This window comes from Marmota monax, unplaced genomic scaffold (genome assembly GCF_021218885.2).
Source record: "Marmota monax isolate L192 unplaced genomic scaffold, Marmota_monax_Labrador192_F-V1.1 WCK01_AAM20220418_F8-fsc00020, whole genome shotgun sequence".
NCBI classification, from domain to species: Eukaryota; Metazoa; Chordata; class Mammalia; order Rodentia; family Sciuridae; genus Marmota; species Marmota monax.
Window position 1 is genome coordinate 1,187,025 of NW_026692912.1, and position 15,360 is coordinate 1,202,384.

Sequence of the window (15,360 nt, forward strand, 5' to 3'; positions counted from 1 at the left end):
CCCCAGACCTTGTAAGACCGGTTTCGTTTTCGCTGCTGATGGGAGGGGGAGTTGGAGGTCAGGTGCCTTTACCTTTCCCCACGCCTCTATTCATGCTCACTCTGATAATCCCTCCCCCAGAAAGCAGGGGAGAGATTTTATGCGAATTCCTCGCTGTATGGGAGATGGGCTGAATAATACACACCTGTTCTATTGCTGCGATCTGTTGGAAACTGGCGATGGTGACGTCAGCTCTCCAAGATGGTGGTCGCTGGCTTCCTTGGCGGACTGTCCGGTGTGGGGGACAGAACTGGACCGCTTCCTTCCCCGGTCTCAAACCCCGAACTCAGCCCGGAGCTCAGTGAGGGCACAGCTGGCAGGACTCCACAGAATCCGAAATGCTGTATCTCTGCGTTGCTGGCCGCTTCTCGGCGCGCCCCCTGGATCTCCGGGCGCACAGTTTACTTGCGGTTGAGACCCAGTAACCGGTCCTCGTTGATGGAAATCCTTCCTCTAGGTTTCGGTGCACCCCAATTTTGCTGGAAATTCCTAACAAGATAGCTTTTGGTCATTCTAACTCGTTATTCACCTGCGCAGTGACGCGGTACACGGGGGTGCTGCACTCTATTCGCCGCCATCTTCCTCAGACCTCACATAAATTTTAAAGATAAGATAAATGACATTTTATTTTTGACATGTCTTTGGCAGTTTTGCACTTTATCAAGTTGCTTTCCCCCATCAGAGATGAGTTTACAAAATTTGAGAAGCCTAGGATATCTATTGGCTGCTTAGCATAAGGTGTTACTGTGAAATAGTGTTATTGTGAAATAAAGCAAAGAGAAAGGTCAAAAATGATTAAAACTGAAAAGAGCATGTTGGGTTTTGAAATTAATCATTATATGGTGATCTCGATAAGAGCAATTTCAGTGGAAAGATACAGAAAAATTATTTTTATCAATTGAGTCAAATAAAAGGAAGTGAAATGAAGAGTATTAACTATTTTAAAGGATCTTAAGGCAGTATAAATAAGAGAGCAGTTTGACAATGTCTGAGAGAGTTATAGATTTACTTGTCTTGTGAGTTGTTAATTTCATTTCTAGATATAGCCAACAGCAATGTTTGTCTAGGTGTGGTACAGGTCCAACTTCATCAGGATCACCTTAAAATGTTTTTTAGCAAAGTAGTATGTAATATTTATTTACAAAATACTTAAGAATCAGTTCTTTTAAAAAATTTAAACATCAGTTATGAAGGAATAACTTACGTATGACAAAGTCTATTCAGTCTCGGAGTACATTTTTTATGAGTTTTGACAGATATGTACACCTGTGTATCTATTATCACAGTCAAGATATGGAACATTTGTATCACTTCAGAAAGTTCCCTTGTGTCCTACTCCAGTAACTCCCAATTACTTCTAAAACTCCAAGCTACTAAATATTTATTTTTTATCACCATAGGTTTGATTTGTCTTTTTCCTATTTTATATAAATGGAATTGTATAGTACATAATCATGTGCTTGGCTACTTTTGCTCAGCAGACTGTCTTTTGAAATTTACCCATAGTTTCTTACAAATTCTATTTTATTGCTAAGTAGCATTATATATACTGTATTTTGTTTATCCAATTATCTGTTGATGGATTTTGAGTTGTTTCCAGCTTCTGATTATTTGAATAAAGTTATCATGAATAAAGCTACTATGAATATGTGTACCTTGTGAGGTAAGGGTCAGGTTTGTTTTTTACTCATATTAATATAGAGTTGTTTCAGCACTATTTGTTGAAAAGTTTATTCTCTCCCCCTTGAATTGTCTTGGCAGTTTTGTTGAAAATCAGTTGCCCTGACATGTATGGGTCTATATCCAGGCTTTATCTGTACCATTGATTTATGTGTCTGTATCTCTAGCCAATACTAGATTATTTTCATTACTATGGCTTTTGAAATCAAATAGTATAAATTCAACATTTTTTTTAGTATTTCTTTGGATATTCTAGGTATTTTGCATTTCCAAATACATTTTTTGATTATGTTGTTATTTTCTATTTTAAAAAGCCAACTGGGTTCAGTGACACATGGCCAAGAGTCCCAGCTACTCCAAGCTGAGGAGAAATGATTCCTTGAGCCCAGGAGTATAAGACCAACCTGGTCAATATGGATGCCATTAAAAAAAGAATTGAAATTGTATCTGTAGATCTATTTGGGGAGAAATTACATTTTAAAAATATTGAGTCTGCTGATCCATGAGCATGATGTATTTCTCCATTTACTGAAGTATTCTTTAATTTTTAGGAAGTAAGCATTTATGGTTTTTATTGTTTTACATGTATCTTGTTAACTTTAAATTTATCCTGAAGTAGTTCATATTTTTTGGATGCCTTTATGAATAGTACTTTTAAAAATTTCAATTTTGAATTTTACATTGACTTTATGATAGTAATTTTCAAAATTTCAAATTTGAACTTTACATTGCTTATATGTAGATATACAATTGATTCTTGCACATTGTTCTTGTATTCTGTATCTTGGCTTAAATTCACTTGGTTCGGATAATTTTTTGTATAGATTCCTTAGTATTATCTACATACCTGACCTTGTCTATGGTAAACAATTTTCCTTTGCCATTTTTACCTGGATGATTTTGTTTTCTTTCAAATCTTGAGTTGGCTTGAACCTCCTGTACAGTATTGAATACAAATGGTGAGAGTGGATGACTTTGTCTTTTTCCTGGCCTCTGAGGGAAAATGTTCAACCTTTTACCATTAAGTATGATGTTAGCTAGAAGGGTCTTTTTAATTTTTTTTTTAAGTTTTAGATGGATACAATACCTTTGTTTTATTTATTTTTATGTGGTGTTGAGGATCGTAGAATCTAGGCAATTTTTTCTACCACTAAGCCACACAACCCCAGCCCTATAAGGTCTTATATATGCCCTCATGTGAGGAAGTTCTCTGCTGGAAGTTTTTATCATGAATGGGTATAAAATTTTGTCAAAGATTTTTTTTTTAGCATCAATTGAAATAATCATGATGTTTCCCCATGAATTGTGTTAATATAGTGGATTGAATTAATTTTTTAAAATGTTATATCAACCTTTCATTTCCTGTAGTAAACCTCATTGAATCTTGATATAGTATCCTTTTTGTGTATTATTTGATTCAATTTGTTAATGTCTTTCAAGGATTTTTTTCCCCCTCCTGTGTATTCATGATGTTGGTTTGAAGTTTTCTTTGTAATTTTGTCTTTTTTTTGTTGTTGTTGTTAACCTAAAATAGAACTCATTAAATAAGTGGAGGAGTATTCAGTTTTCTACTTTCTAAAAGAATTTATATAGATTTGATATTGTTTCTTAATAAATGTTTGATAGATTCACCTGTGAAACCATTTGGACTAAAGTTTTCTTTGAGGAAAGTTTCTGAGGACAATTTTAAGTAGTTACAGGGCTAATAAGATTTTCTATTTTATATACATTTTGGTAAGTTGTATTTTTCATGGAATTTGCTATTTGACTTAAGGTTTTTAAAAAAAATTTGTTGGCATAAAATTAGACTCAATAGTTAAAGAATTTGTACTAATATTTCCACTTTCATTTCTGGTATTGGTAGTTTATATCTTCGTTTTGTCTTTAACATAGTCTTATATTTGGAAAAGCAGTTTTAATAAACAAATGAAAATATAAGATAAAGTACTGTTACTTAAATAAGTTGTAACCTTATATTGCTTGACCATTTTTACATCTAAATAAGTCATTGCTTACTAGCTTCGGTAAATACATGATAGTCATCTATACAGAGGCAGAAAGCATAAAATATGAGAAAGGAAACACTGTTAATGGCAATTCTAGTAACTCAACAAATGTTTCATAATTACTAGCTCTTCTAATGGTGGAAAACTACCAAGTGTAGTCCCTGAGAAGTCAAGTAGACACCCTGGTTCTGATTGGGTTTTTGTTGTGGGGGGTGGCTACTGGGGATTCAATTCTGGGGCACTTAACCTCTGAGCCACATCCCCAGCTCTATTTTGTACATTATTTAGAGACGGGGTTTCAATGAGTTGCTTAGTGCCTCACTTTTGCTGAAGCTGGCTTTGAACTCGCCATTCTCCTGCCTCAGCCTTCTGAGCCACTTTGATTACAGAAGTGTGCCACTGTGCTGGCTCTATCTTCTAATTTTTTTTAAAATATTTATCTTTTAGCTTTAGGTGGACACAATATCTTTATTTTGTTTTTATGTGGTGCTGAGAATCGAATCTAGTGCCTCACGCATGCCAGGTGAGCGTGCTACCACTTGAGCTACATCCTCAGCCCCTCTGTCTTCTAATTGTTGATGCAGGATAACAATGTCAGGGCAGTCCCTAGTAATGGTACATTAAGAAGCTAGATTCCTTCCTTCTGGTCATTGATTTCATCGCAGTATTTAATAATAGTGTAATATGACTACAGTTAATAGGCTATGCATATAAATATTGATCTGCTGAAGAATGTTTAGTATAATAACAGCTTTGCTTTATACAGTAGTACATTTTCATCTAAAGTTTTGGCATTAAATAAAAATTTTGTTTTTAAAAATTAATTTAACTAGGGCTGGGGAAGTGGCCAGTGATAGAATGCTTGCCTAGCATTTATAAGCCCTGGGTTCAATCCCCAGTAAAATACATATCATTCTAGCTAGAGTTTTCTTAATTTCATCAGTTTGTTCCAAAGATCCAGCTTTTGGTTTATTGGTTTTCTGTTTTATGTCTCATTACTTTTCAGGTCCTTATTATACCTTTCCTCTATCTACTTTGGGCTTACTTTGTTTTCTACAAAGAAAAGGTTGAAGACTGATAAATTTGACTCAGTCACTTTTTTTTTTTTTTTTTTTTAAGTTGCCTGGCAAAACCCAAAGTGGACAGAATCAAAATTCAGCTGTCAAACTGTGTAAAATACTTAGAACATATATCATAGAGGGCTGGTATCCTTTATGTATAACAAGGATGAAGGACCAAGACCTAATAAAAAAATTGAACAAGTTATCACTAATGCACACGGATAAGATATAAAGATGTCCCTCAAACATATGAAACAATATGAAATTCATAATTTGAGCAATTGCCGCAGTCCAGCTGCAGCAAGCCGGCTGTAGTGCCCTGGCAAGCAATAATAAAATAATACTGAGATACCATTTCTTGCTTATCAGATTGGCAAAAATTTAAAGTCTGGCTACAGATTCTTTTATACACATGGATTTTTGGCTCACTGTCCACATGGTTCCCTGTTCTTTGGTTTGTGATGCCCTCACATCCTAGATATTTTGGCTTTCTCAGGCTCTAGATTTTGTCTCCTTAGCCCTGAAGACTTCTGATTTCTATTCCTGTGAATTAGCACATTTTCTTAAAAGAAAAGGCCATGGTGAATGTGGAGCTCACTTTTTTCAGCTTCGTTTCTATTAGGGATAATAGCGCCATGAGATTCTGCCGTACTGGTTGTTATCGAGTGGCTTTTAGCAGTTGTTTTATGTATTTTTGTCTTTTACATTGATTTTGATGTGAGACTTAAGTCTGATGTAAGATATGTTGCCATGGCTGGTCTGAAATCTGTGTGGGTGCATTAAAAAAAAGTTTGTTTTCGTGTCAAATTCACATAAAAAATAGTTATTTAAAAGTAAACATTTCAGTGGTGTTTTAATTACATTCACAATAGTGTGAGTTTTTAATTTATATAAATGATAGAACAGTGTAGCTTTTGTTCCGATTTCTACTTAATTATATGTCCTAATATTTTTTCGCTATTGTGTTTCTGTTAATCACTTTTAACTGTGGTACAATGTGAATTTCACTTTTCTATGCCTCTTGATAGACATCTACTATTTTTGTAGCTTGCCTCTATCTAGATTTATGTGTGGCAGTTAATAATAATTTATTCTTGATAAGATTTCCCCCACTAACATGGATTTTGTAGGGCCTTTTTAAAGAAATGTGATTCCAAAAATTTCTGGTTTGATTGATTTCTGTGATCTGGAGTAATTGACACTTGAGTAATTGAATGGCTGGACTTTGGGGAATAATTATAGAGCTTAAATTTCTTCCCATGATCCATTTTGGCACCAGTCTGATTTCTTGAGCAAATCTAAACATCTCTTAACACCAAATTTTGCCAGATAAATAATTGGAAGCACTTTTCCCTCTACTTTTTGGTGTCTTAGTTAAATATATATGAAAAAATTGGGTGGTAGATCCTTTCTGCCATCCCTGTTAGGGACAGTATTCTGCAATTCACTGAAAGTCTGTGACTTCTGTTAATGTTAGAGTAGTTAGTAACTGAATTAAAAATTTAGGTTTTGCAAACTGCTTTACTGACTATTAGCTTTATGATTTTGGGCAAGTTACAGAACCTCTCAGAGCCTTGCTTCTAGATCTTCATGATGAGGATAATAATAATAGAGTATTGTTGGAGTAAATTGAAAGAGAATAATAATATAAAATACTTAATTACAGGGGGCTGGGGTTGTGGCTCAGTGGTAGAATGCTTGCCTAGTATGCACGAGGCACTGGTTCGATCCTCAGCTCCATATAGCTATAAAATAAAGATAATGTGTCCACCTAGAACTACAAAATAAATATTTAAAAAAATACTTATTACAGTTCTGTAATGTACATAGTAATAATAGCTGTATTGGTTTTTGATATAGACTATAAATGACATTTTATCTTTTTTCCCTTTGAAAACTATTTATGTGGAAATGGTTATACTGTTCATTTGACATCCAAAAATATGGTACCTTCTATTATTTTTAAATGAATTATCTTCTTTTCCATAGAGAAAAGATTTTTTCCCCAGAATGTGGCTTAGTTTGTTCTCCTGCAGAGTAAATTAAGAATGCCTTTTGAATATTTTTTTCCTTTTCGTTTACTTTTCTTGGTTTTGAGAAACAGAGAACAGTTGTACTTAAATTCAAAATTGCACTTTTTTTTTTCTGCCCAGATAACCATGATGATTACAGAGACTTCTTCTGTGACTCTTGCTCCTTTTGAAGATATATTGAGTCGGATGCTCTTTGGTTGGCAGCACCATTTTTCATTGTGTGAAAAGAAATGTGGAGCAAAATCGTCTTCCAATGGCACTGGTTCATCAGTCTCAAAACCTATAACCGATGGTTCAGATAATGTTAAAAGGAAACATTCTAAGAAGACTGAGTAAATTTACTTGAGCTCTAGAAGGCAAAAAAAAATTCTTTTCTACCTATCAGATTGTGATAAATATTTCTATGTAGATGATGTGAAATAAAGATTATATATAAGGAATGGAGGTGACAAAAAGAAAGAAATTCTTTCTGTTTTAGGGTGACTACCACTTTCTTGATTGTAATTCTTGAGTGTCATGAGTATATCATGTGAATTTTTTTCTGATATAAAGTATCTTGTGATTATTTGAATAGTTTACATTGATAAAAGAAATTAAAAAAATTTGAAACTTTTAAAAAATTGGGTAATTTCATGCATTTAAAAAAATCTGAATCTATTTGAGCTTTAGTTCAGAATTAAACTTTTAAAAGTAAATAAAAGTTTAATTCCTAGGTATGGAAAGTTAATTGATTAAAAAATTAAAATTCTAATTTAATTTTGAGCATTGAGGACGTTAACTTTTCCTAAAATACTTTCTATTATATATGGATATAAATTGCTAGTTTATATTTGCTATATAAACATTGTAATTTTGCCCTCGTTAAAATAGAAAATACCTGAAATTTATCTTAATTTTATCTCTAATAGTACTTTTCAGTAAGAACACAATATTGTTGTATGAATTTCAGTTTGAAGTCTGCTTCATGCCCTTGTTTAAAAAACTGTTTTTTTCCTCCTCACAAGAAAATTAGGGGTACAATTTTTGATAAATTACTTTTCAGTTTTCCAAGATTACAAAACATGGAATTTTCTTTTTTTTTCCTTCCCTCTTTCTCTCTCCTTAAAACACATTTATTTCAACTGTAGAGAAAATTTTCACATTTCACATGTTCTCCCTGACTTTGGTTGTTCTGAATACATTGGTAGCAGTTGTCTTAATGATTCAACACAAAGTATTATCTCCATTAAATTTGTTTCTTCCATATCTCCTTTCTAGTGGCTACTTTCTCAGTTTTTTGTTTGAATGTTTCATGTTAGATTAAATATGGTTATATTTAGTTTTAATCTATGTGTACATGCATTATTTATTTTGTTTTAAATGAAAACCAATTACCTTCATGTGAAAATGCTCAGCTCTGAAGAGAATTGTACACATTTGATAGTAATCAGCTAGGAAACAGATCAACCGAAATCTCATGGTTGTCTTATTTGATTGAAGAATGATGACATTAAATCTGGTTTCTTATTGGCAAAATAAACCAGAAAAGTACTAAATGATATTAGAGTTTCTTTATTTTATGATTTAAAAGTACAGTTCTAACATTCAAACTCTGTGGCATGATTTCTTATACCAAGACCATGAACATACTACCTGTATCAGGTAGAACTTTTAGATGGCTTAGAAGTACTCAAATCATTCAAGTTGAAAGTTCTTTTTAACAACTGTGAACACCAGCGGGTACCATATAGCTTATGAAAAATGATTTTCTTTTTGGCACATGGAGCACTTTTGATACTCTTAGAATGCTAAGAATGCTAAGAAACTTGTTTTTAATATTATAATAGCCTTAAAATGAATTCTGTGTTATATTTGATATTCTTATAGTTGAAAACTTTTCAAAATTAACTTGTTATTAATTATTTGTCAGTTTTGAAGTTTGGATTTAACGTAGTTAAACACTTGTTTTACACTTGTATTAAAAGACAAATTCATTAAAATAAGTTATTCAACACCAATGGAGTATTAGATTATTATTATTGTTTTTTTTTTCCTTTTATACTTTTCTTGGAGGAGTGCAGAATTCCTCTGTTGTTTTGACTGATATAGTATATATTCAGTAACTACTGTTTAAATATGACATTGATATAAACTTTAGTAATCTATAACAAGTATCCTATAACCCTCAGTTCAAGGTTCATAGGGGTGTAAAAGCTGTATTGGAGAATATAGTCAGCCCTGAAACTGCCCACTCTGAGTCTGCTTATGCTTCCTGCAGAGACTTGGATTTGTGAACCAGGTTGTTAGACTCCATATTCAACAAGAAGCACGAATAAGGCCTGTAGACATGCCTCACACAGCCTAGCCAAATCAGAGGTGGCACTGAAGATGTCAAGACCTGGTTAGGTATCCCTTAGTGAGAAGGAGACAGGAAACTGTCTAGAACATGGGCAGCTTAACTTAGAGATATCATTCTGTAGTAAAATGTGTCCAAATGAATATTAAACTCTCATTTACCAGATTAGTCACTCTTCCTTGCTAAGGGAGTAGTAAGGACTGGAGAGACATGATGGGGTGAGGTGGATGAATTTCAGTGGAAATGCCAATCTCTCTGTGGGCACAGACCAAAAACTGGAGTAATGAGAGAAGAAGGGAGACCTCAATATATTTGGTCTGCTCCTTTAAAACCAAATACCTTTTCATTAAAATATGTTTCAAATCATAAGTTGATTGCAGTTGAGTGGAATGTTAGAAATGGAATAATGCCCTTCCACCCCACATGCAAATCTCTTTAGAATTTTTGCCAGGTATAATTCACATTTTTGGTGATGTTCATTCCTGTGCTTCTTCAGCAAATATTGGATACTAGTTATGGATCAGGCATTGTCCTAGGCTCAGAATATACCACAAACAAATAAACAACAACAATAATAAAACCAAGTAGAAATAGCCTACTTCTGTGGAGTTTGCTTTCCACCAATGGAAAGACAAATAAATGTGTTCTTGTGATGATGATAAAAGATTATGAATGAATATTACATAAGATGTAAAGATAGAAAGTGAGGGATGTAGAGGTATTTGTTAAAATAGGATCATTAGGCCTTTCTGTTAAAATTGCTTTTTAGCAGGTAACTGAAGGACACAAGGGAGCAAGCCACGTAGAGACATATGGGTAAGTGCAAGAGTCATACTTTTCATTTGTATACTTGATTTAGGTTCTATTTCTTAAAAAAATATTTTATTTATTTATAGAGAATTTTTTAATATTTATTTTTTAGTTTTCAGTGGACCACAACATCTTTATTTTATTTTTATGTGGTGTTGAGGTTCGAACCCAGCGCCCCCGCGCATGCCAGGTGAGCGCGCTACTTGAGCCATATTCCCAGCCCCTTGAATTTATTTTTATTACTAAGTATAATGGTACTGTGTCATTTTTAACAGACATTATTCTTCCACAGAATTTATTTTTGATTTTCCAGATTTTTCTTTTGAGATAAATCTGCTTAAAAAATGCACAAATTATAAATGTCTAAGCACTGAGTTTTGACAGATGCATTCAACTGAATAACTAAACTCCTACCCAGCACTGTAGGAAGTTCTTTTCCGGTTACACCCTCCCCTATTGAAGTTAGTATAAATAAGACTTCTTTGAAAGTCAGCATAATGTTTTTGAAATTTATCTTGTTGCATTAATCAGTATAGTTCATTCATTTTTAAATGCTTGATAGTGTTCTATATGTCTATACCACAGTTTATATGATATACATCAGAGCTGTTTGTGGCCTGGGGTATTCTAGATAACTATCATGAACATTTTTGTATAAGTCTTGATGAACAAGTTTGTAGTTCTTTTGGACAAATACTTAGGAGAATATTTACTGGGTCATATGCTTGGTTGTATAAAAAACTGCTGAACATTTTTTTCCAAAATGGTTATACCATTTTATAGTCCACAAGAGCATGTTAATGTTCTGGTTGCTCTGCATACTTACCAAAGTCTAGTGTTGACAAGCATTTTAATTTTATCCATTTCTAATGTATGCTTTGTGCTTTTATGGTTTTAATTTTTCATCTCCCTGATGATTAATGATGTTTTAGAGCTTTTTTGTCTGATTATTGGCCATTTGTGTATCTTCCTCTGAAGTATCTATTGAGATCTTTTACATGGGTAAAAGATTTGCCTTTTTATTATTAAGTTGGAGTTCTTTATATGCCATAACAATCCCTTGATAAATATTTTGTACAAATTAGCTTTCTGGTCTGTGGCTTAACCTATTTGTTTTTGTAATGATGGATTTTAATGTGCTGATATTTTTAATTTTGAAGATGTCCCCCAGTATTTTCTTTTATAGTTATTTGCTTTCCTCTGTCTTTAGAAACCTTTGTCTGTCCCGGATTCATGAAGATATATGCATCTGAGGAACCCCAAATAAAGGATCTCCTAGAGAAACATTTAAAAGAAACACTTTGTTATTATGTAAAGCATTGATTCTGTTACTCTGAAAGTTACCCAGTCCTACTTATTGGTTATGCTTCCTGAAAATGATTGTATAACTTATAAGTAGACACTTTTTCTGTGCATTTGCTATGGGCTGTACATCACAGGAATTCAGGAGTTTTAGTGTTTATATAGGTACTTTTTGTGAGTATGCTTGGTGTTGGTTTATCACAACCCTAGTACTTAGAAGAGACAGTAAGGATGTAACAATAGCAGATACACTCTGTATGGCATTCTGACTCCTGCACTTAAATATTAAAAATTAAATCTCCTAAATCACTGTTGTTACCATCACATTCACATTCCATGTCTGATCATTTATGTTTTCAGTTGGATATGAGTCCCCAAAACTCATACTAGCCTTCCTTATAATTGTTCAATATATATTTTGACAAATATTTTGTAATTATAAATTCATTTGAAAACAACTTTTAAGAAAGTTCCCATCTCTCCTTCTGATATTTCACCCCATATGATTATGTATTCAGGCTTCAGATATGGTCCTGTCTCATCATGAGTATTGTTATCAGTGCTACTCACTATGAAGGAGACTCTGGAAACTGAACTGCAGCATCTTTAAATTAAAACAATTTCAAATCCCCCTTCCAACCAGATCCCTGGATGCTAGGACAGCCCACAGCAGTAGGAATGACACAAATTGAAGTAATAATACTCCCTAGAGGTGGCAGAGGCTTGGGCCAATAGGTGCTCAAGTACTCACTGCTGATGGAGTGAAGTGGTTGAGAAATATTGGGCACAAAATGGGGCTCCAGGAACAAGGTTGAGTGTTTTCTAGGACGAGACCCCTCAGCAAGGCTCCATGGAGTACAAGTGCTCTGTGTTCTGGCAGTGTTCTCTGAGCTGGTGGAGGCTAACTCTTCTGCTCCTGCCATCAAGGCTGCCAGGGGGAAGTTCTTTCCCAGCACTTGGGTAAATGACAATGATCCTGGGTCATATGCCATAGAGGTATCTTAATTTCTTAACAGATCTGTTAGCAATTGATGTTCACTTAACACTACCTTATAGGACACATGCCTAGAACCATTAATCCTTACATTTCCTCCTTGGGGACTAACTTACCCCAAAAGGATAACATTTGAAGCCATTCAAAACACTGTTGATTTTCATTTTGCTAACACAGTACTTAGTTTTGTTGAGCCTCTCTCTGTGGACAGGAACCTGCTTTTGGGGGGTGGGTACTGAGGATTGAACTCAGGGGCATTCAACCACTGAGCCACATCCCCAGCCCTATTTTGTATTTTATGTAGAGACAGGGTCTCACTGAGTTGCTTAGCACCTCGCTTTTGCTGAGGCTGGTTTTGAACTCAAGGTCTTCTTACCTCAGCCTCCCAAGCTGCTGGGATTATAATAGGTGTGTCCACCACACTGGACCTGCTCAATAGATTCTTTGCAGAAAAAAGAAGATCAGCTTCAGGGTGACTTTCCGTCCTTGGCTGTATCAAAATGCAGCTGACAACTCACTAGAGAAGAGAAATTGAAACATTTAAACTGATAGGACACTCCCCTCAAAGGACACCCAATATAGAAGAATAAAGGAGATAAATTCAGGCAGCATGAGAGGAAATGGTCAAGGCCAGTGATTTTTGTTAGAAACAGAAATGTTTCTACATGAGGTCATTTATCAAGTTTGCATTTTAATTTGTAATTGACAAGAATCCTGTTTGCCTTGTTAAATGATAACAAAGAGGATACTTATGTAGCCACAGCCTAACTCAAGAAATGAAACATCAACATCTCATTTTCTAATTATTGTCCTTCCTGTGTCTAAAGGTAACAATATCCTCATTTCTTTCTTTTCTTTTTAAAAATTTCATTGTTTATTTTTAGTTATACATGACAGTAGCATCCATTTTGATATAATTACACAAGCATGGAATATATCTTTTTCTAATTAGGACCCCATTCTTGTGATTGTACACAATGGTGGAATTCACTGTGGTGTTTTCATATAGGTACTTAGGAAAATTGTGTCATTCATTACACTGTCTTTCCTTTTCCTATCCCACTTCTTTTACTCCCCTGGGCCTAATCTACTGAATTTCTATTCTTCCCCTCCCCACTGTTATTATGGGTTAGCTTCCACATGTTAGCAAAAACATTCAATCTTTGGCTTTATGGGAATGGCTTATTTCACTTAGCATGATCATCTCCAGATCCATCCATTTACTGGGAAATGATATAAAGTAATTCTTAATGGCTGAGTAATACTCTATTGTGTATATATACCATATATATATATTAATCCATTCATCCATTGAAGAGCACCTAGGTTGGCTCCATAGCTTAGCTATTGTGAACCGGGCTGCTATAAACATTGATGTGGCCACATCCCTCTAGTATGCTGATTTTAAATCCTTTGGATATAAACCAAGGAGTGGGATAACTAAGTCAAATGGTAGTTCTATTTCTAGTTTTTTGATGAATCTCCATACTGCTTTCCAGAGTGTTTGCATCAATTTGCAGTCCCGCCAGCAATTTATGAGTGTACCTTTCCCCCCACATCCTCGCCAACATTTATTGTTACTTGTATTTTTGATAATTGCCATTCTGACTGGAGTGAGATGAGATCTCAGTGTAGTTTTAATTTGCATTTCTCTAATTGCTAGAGATGTTGAACATTTTTTCATATATTTGTTGGTGATTTATATTTCTTCTTTTGAGAAGAAATGAGCAAGAAACTGGGACAGATACTTCATGAAAGAAGACACACAAAAAAGCCAATAAACAAACTCATTTGATATGCAACTTCATTAGTCATAAGGAAAGTAAGCTTTAAAAAACAGGGAACACTATACCATCATCAGAATCAGTTTCTTTGCCCATTTATTGATTGAGTTATTTGGTTTTTTTTGGTGTTAAGTTTTGAGTACTTTATGTAACCTGGAAAGTAATGCCATATCTGAGGTGATGGTGGTAAAAATTTTCTCCCATTCTGTAGACACTCCCTTCACATTCTTGCAATATCCTGATTTCTGATCCCAGATGTTTTTTTTTGGATTATTTTTGAATTTTGTATGAATGGAGTTAGGTTGTATCCTTATTTTTGTGCATCTGACTTATTTTGAGGATTATTATGTTTATGAGGTTTGTCTGTGTTACTTTGTATAGCTGGAGTTCATTTTCATTGTTAGTATTGCATTGTATTAATATATCTTAATTTGTGGATCCATTTCATTGTGTTGATGGAAATTTAGTTTTGCACTGTTGCAGATATTTGCTGCTATAAACATTGTTGTGTATATCTTTTGGTGCACATGTGTACATTTTTTTTTCAGTGTAATCCCAAGTGTAAAAGTACTGGCTCCTGGGGTCTGAGTATATTCAAGGTCTATAGATAGTTCCAAAATATCTACAATAGTTGGCTTAGGCTTAATTTGCATTCCCAACAGTGTATGGGAGTTCCAGTTCTCCCATATCCTTACTAATACTAGATATTATGCATCTTTTAAGTTTAGTGATTCTGATGATGGTATAGTGTTCCCTGTTTTTTAAAGCTTACTTTCCTTATGACTAATAAAGTTGCATATCAAATGAGTTTGTTTATTGGCTTTTTTGTGTGTCTTCTTTCATGAAGTATCTGTCCCAGTTTCTTGCTCATTTCTTTCTTTTCTGTTGGGTCGTCTTTTTGTTGATGTAGAGGGATGTGTATTTGTGTGTATTATGTGTGTAAGCTCAGGATATGAACTCTTCTGTAATTTCATATTGTAAATATATTTTTCAACTCTGCTGGCTTGCATTTGCACTCAACAGTAAAGTGTCCTGAGAAGAGAGGTTTTCTTTTTGTTTATTTGTTTTGCGGTGCTGGGGATTGAACCCAGGACCTTGTGCATGTGAGGCAGGCATTCTACCAACTGAACTATATCCCCAGCCCCTGAGAGGGAATTCTTAATTTTATTGTGGTTTGATTTAGCAGTATTCCTTCTATGATTAAAGCTTTTTTGGTTTTATTTGAGGGGTATTTCCCTATTCTAAGGTTATGATAATGTTCTCTCATGTTATGTTTTAGAAGCTGTATTGCTGCATTTTTTTTTGTTCTAAGATCC

The 15,360-nt window shown here is 34.2% G+C and overlaps 1 protein-coding gene across 1 annotated transcript in view; it reads left to right on the forward strand.

Moving 5' to 3' along the window:
* The window catches only part of Tmem38b (transmembrane protein 38B), a 60,081-nt gene extending 51,724 nt beyond the window's left edge, over nt 1-8,357 (forward strand). The window contains exon 6 of the mRNA XM_046452019.2: nt 6,940-8,357. Within this exon, the coding sequence (XP_046307975.1) occupies nt 6,940-7,155 (216 nt within the window). The 3' untranslated portion in view covers nt 7,156-8,357. The remainder of the gene's footprint in view (nt 1-6,939) is intronic.
* Nucleotides 8,358-15,360: the final 7,003 nt, after the last annotated feature.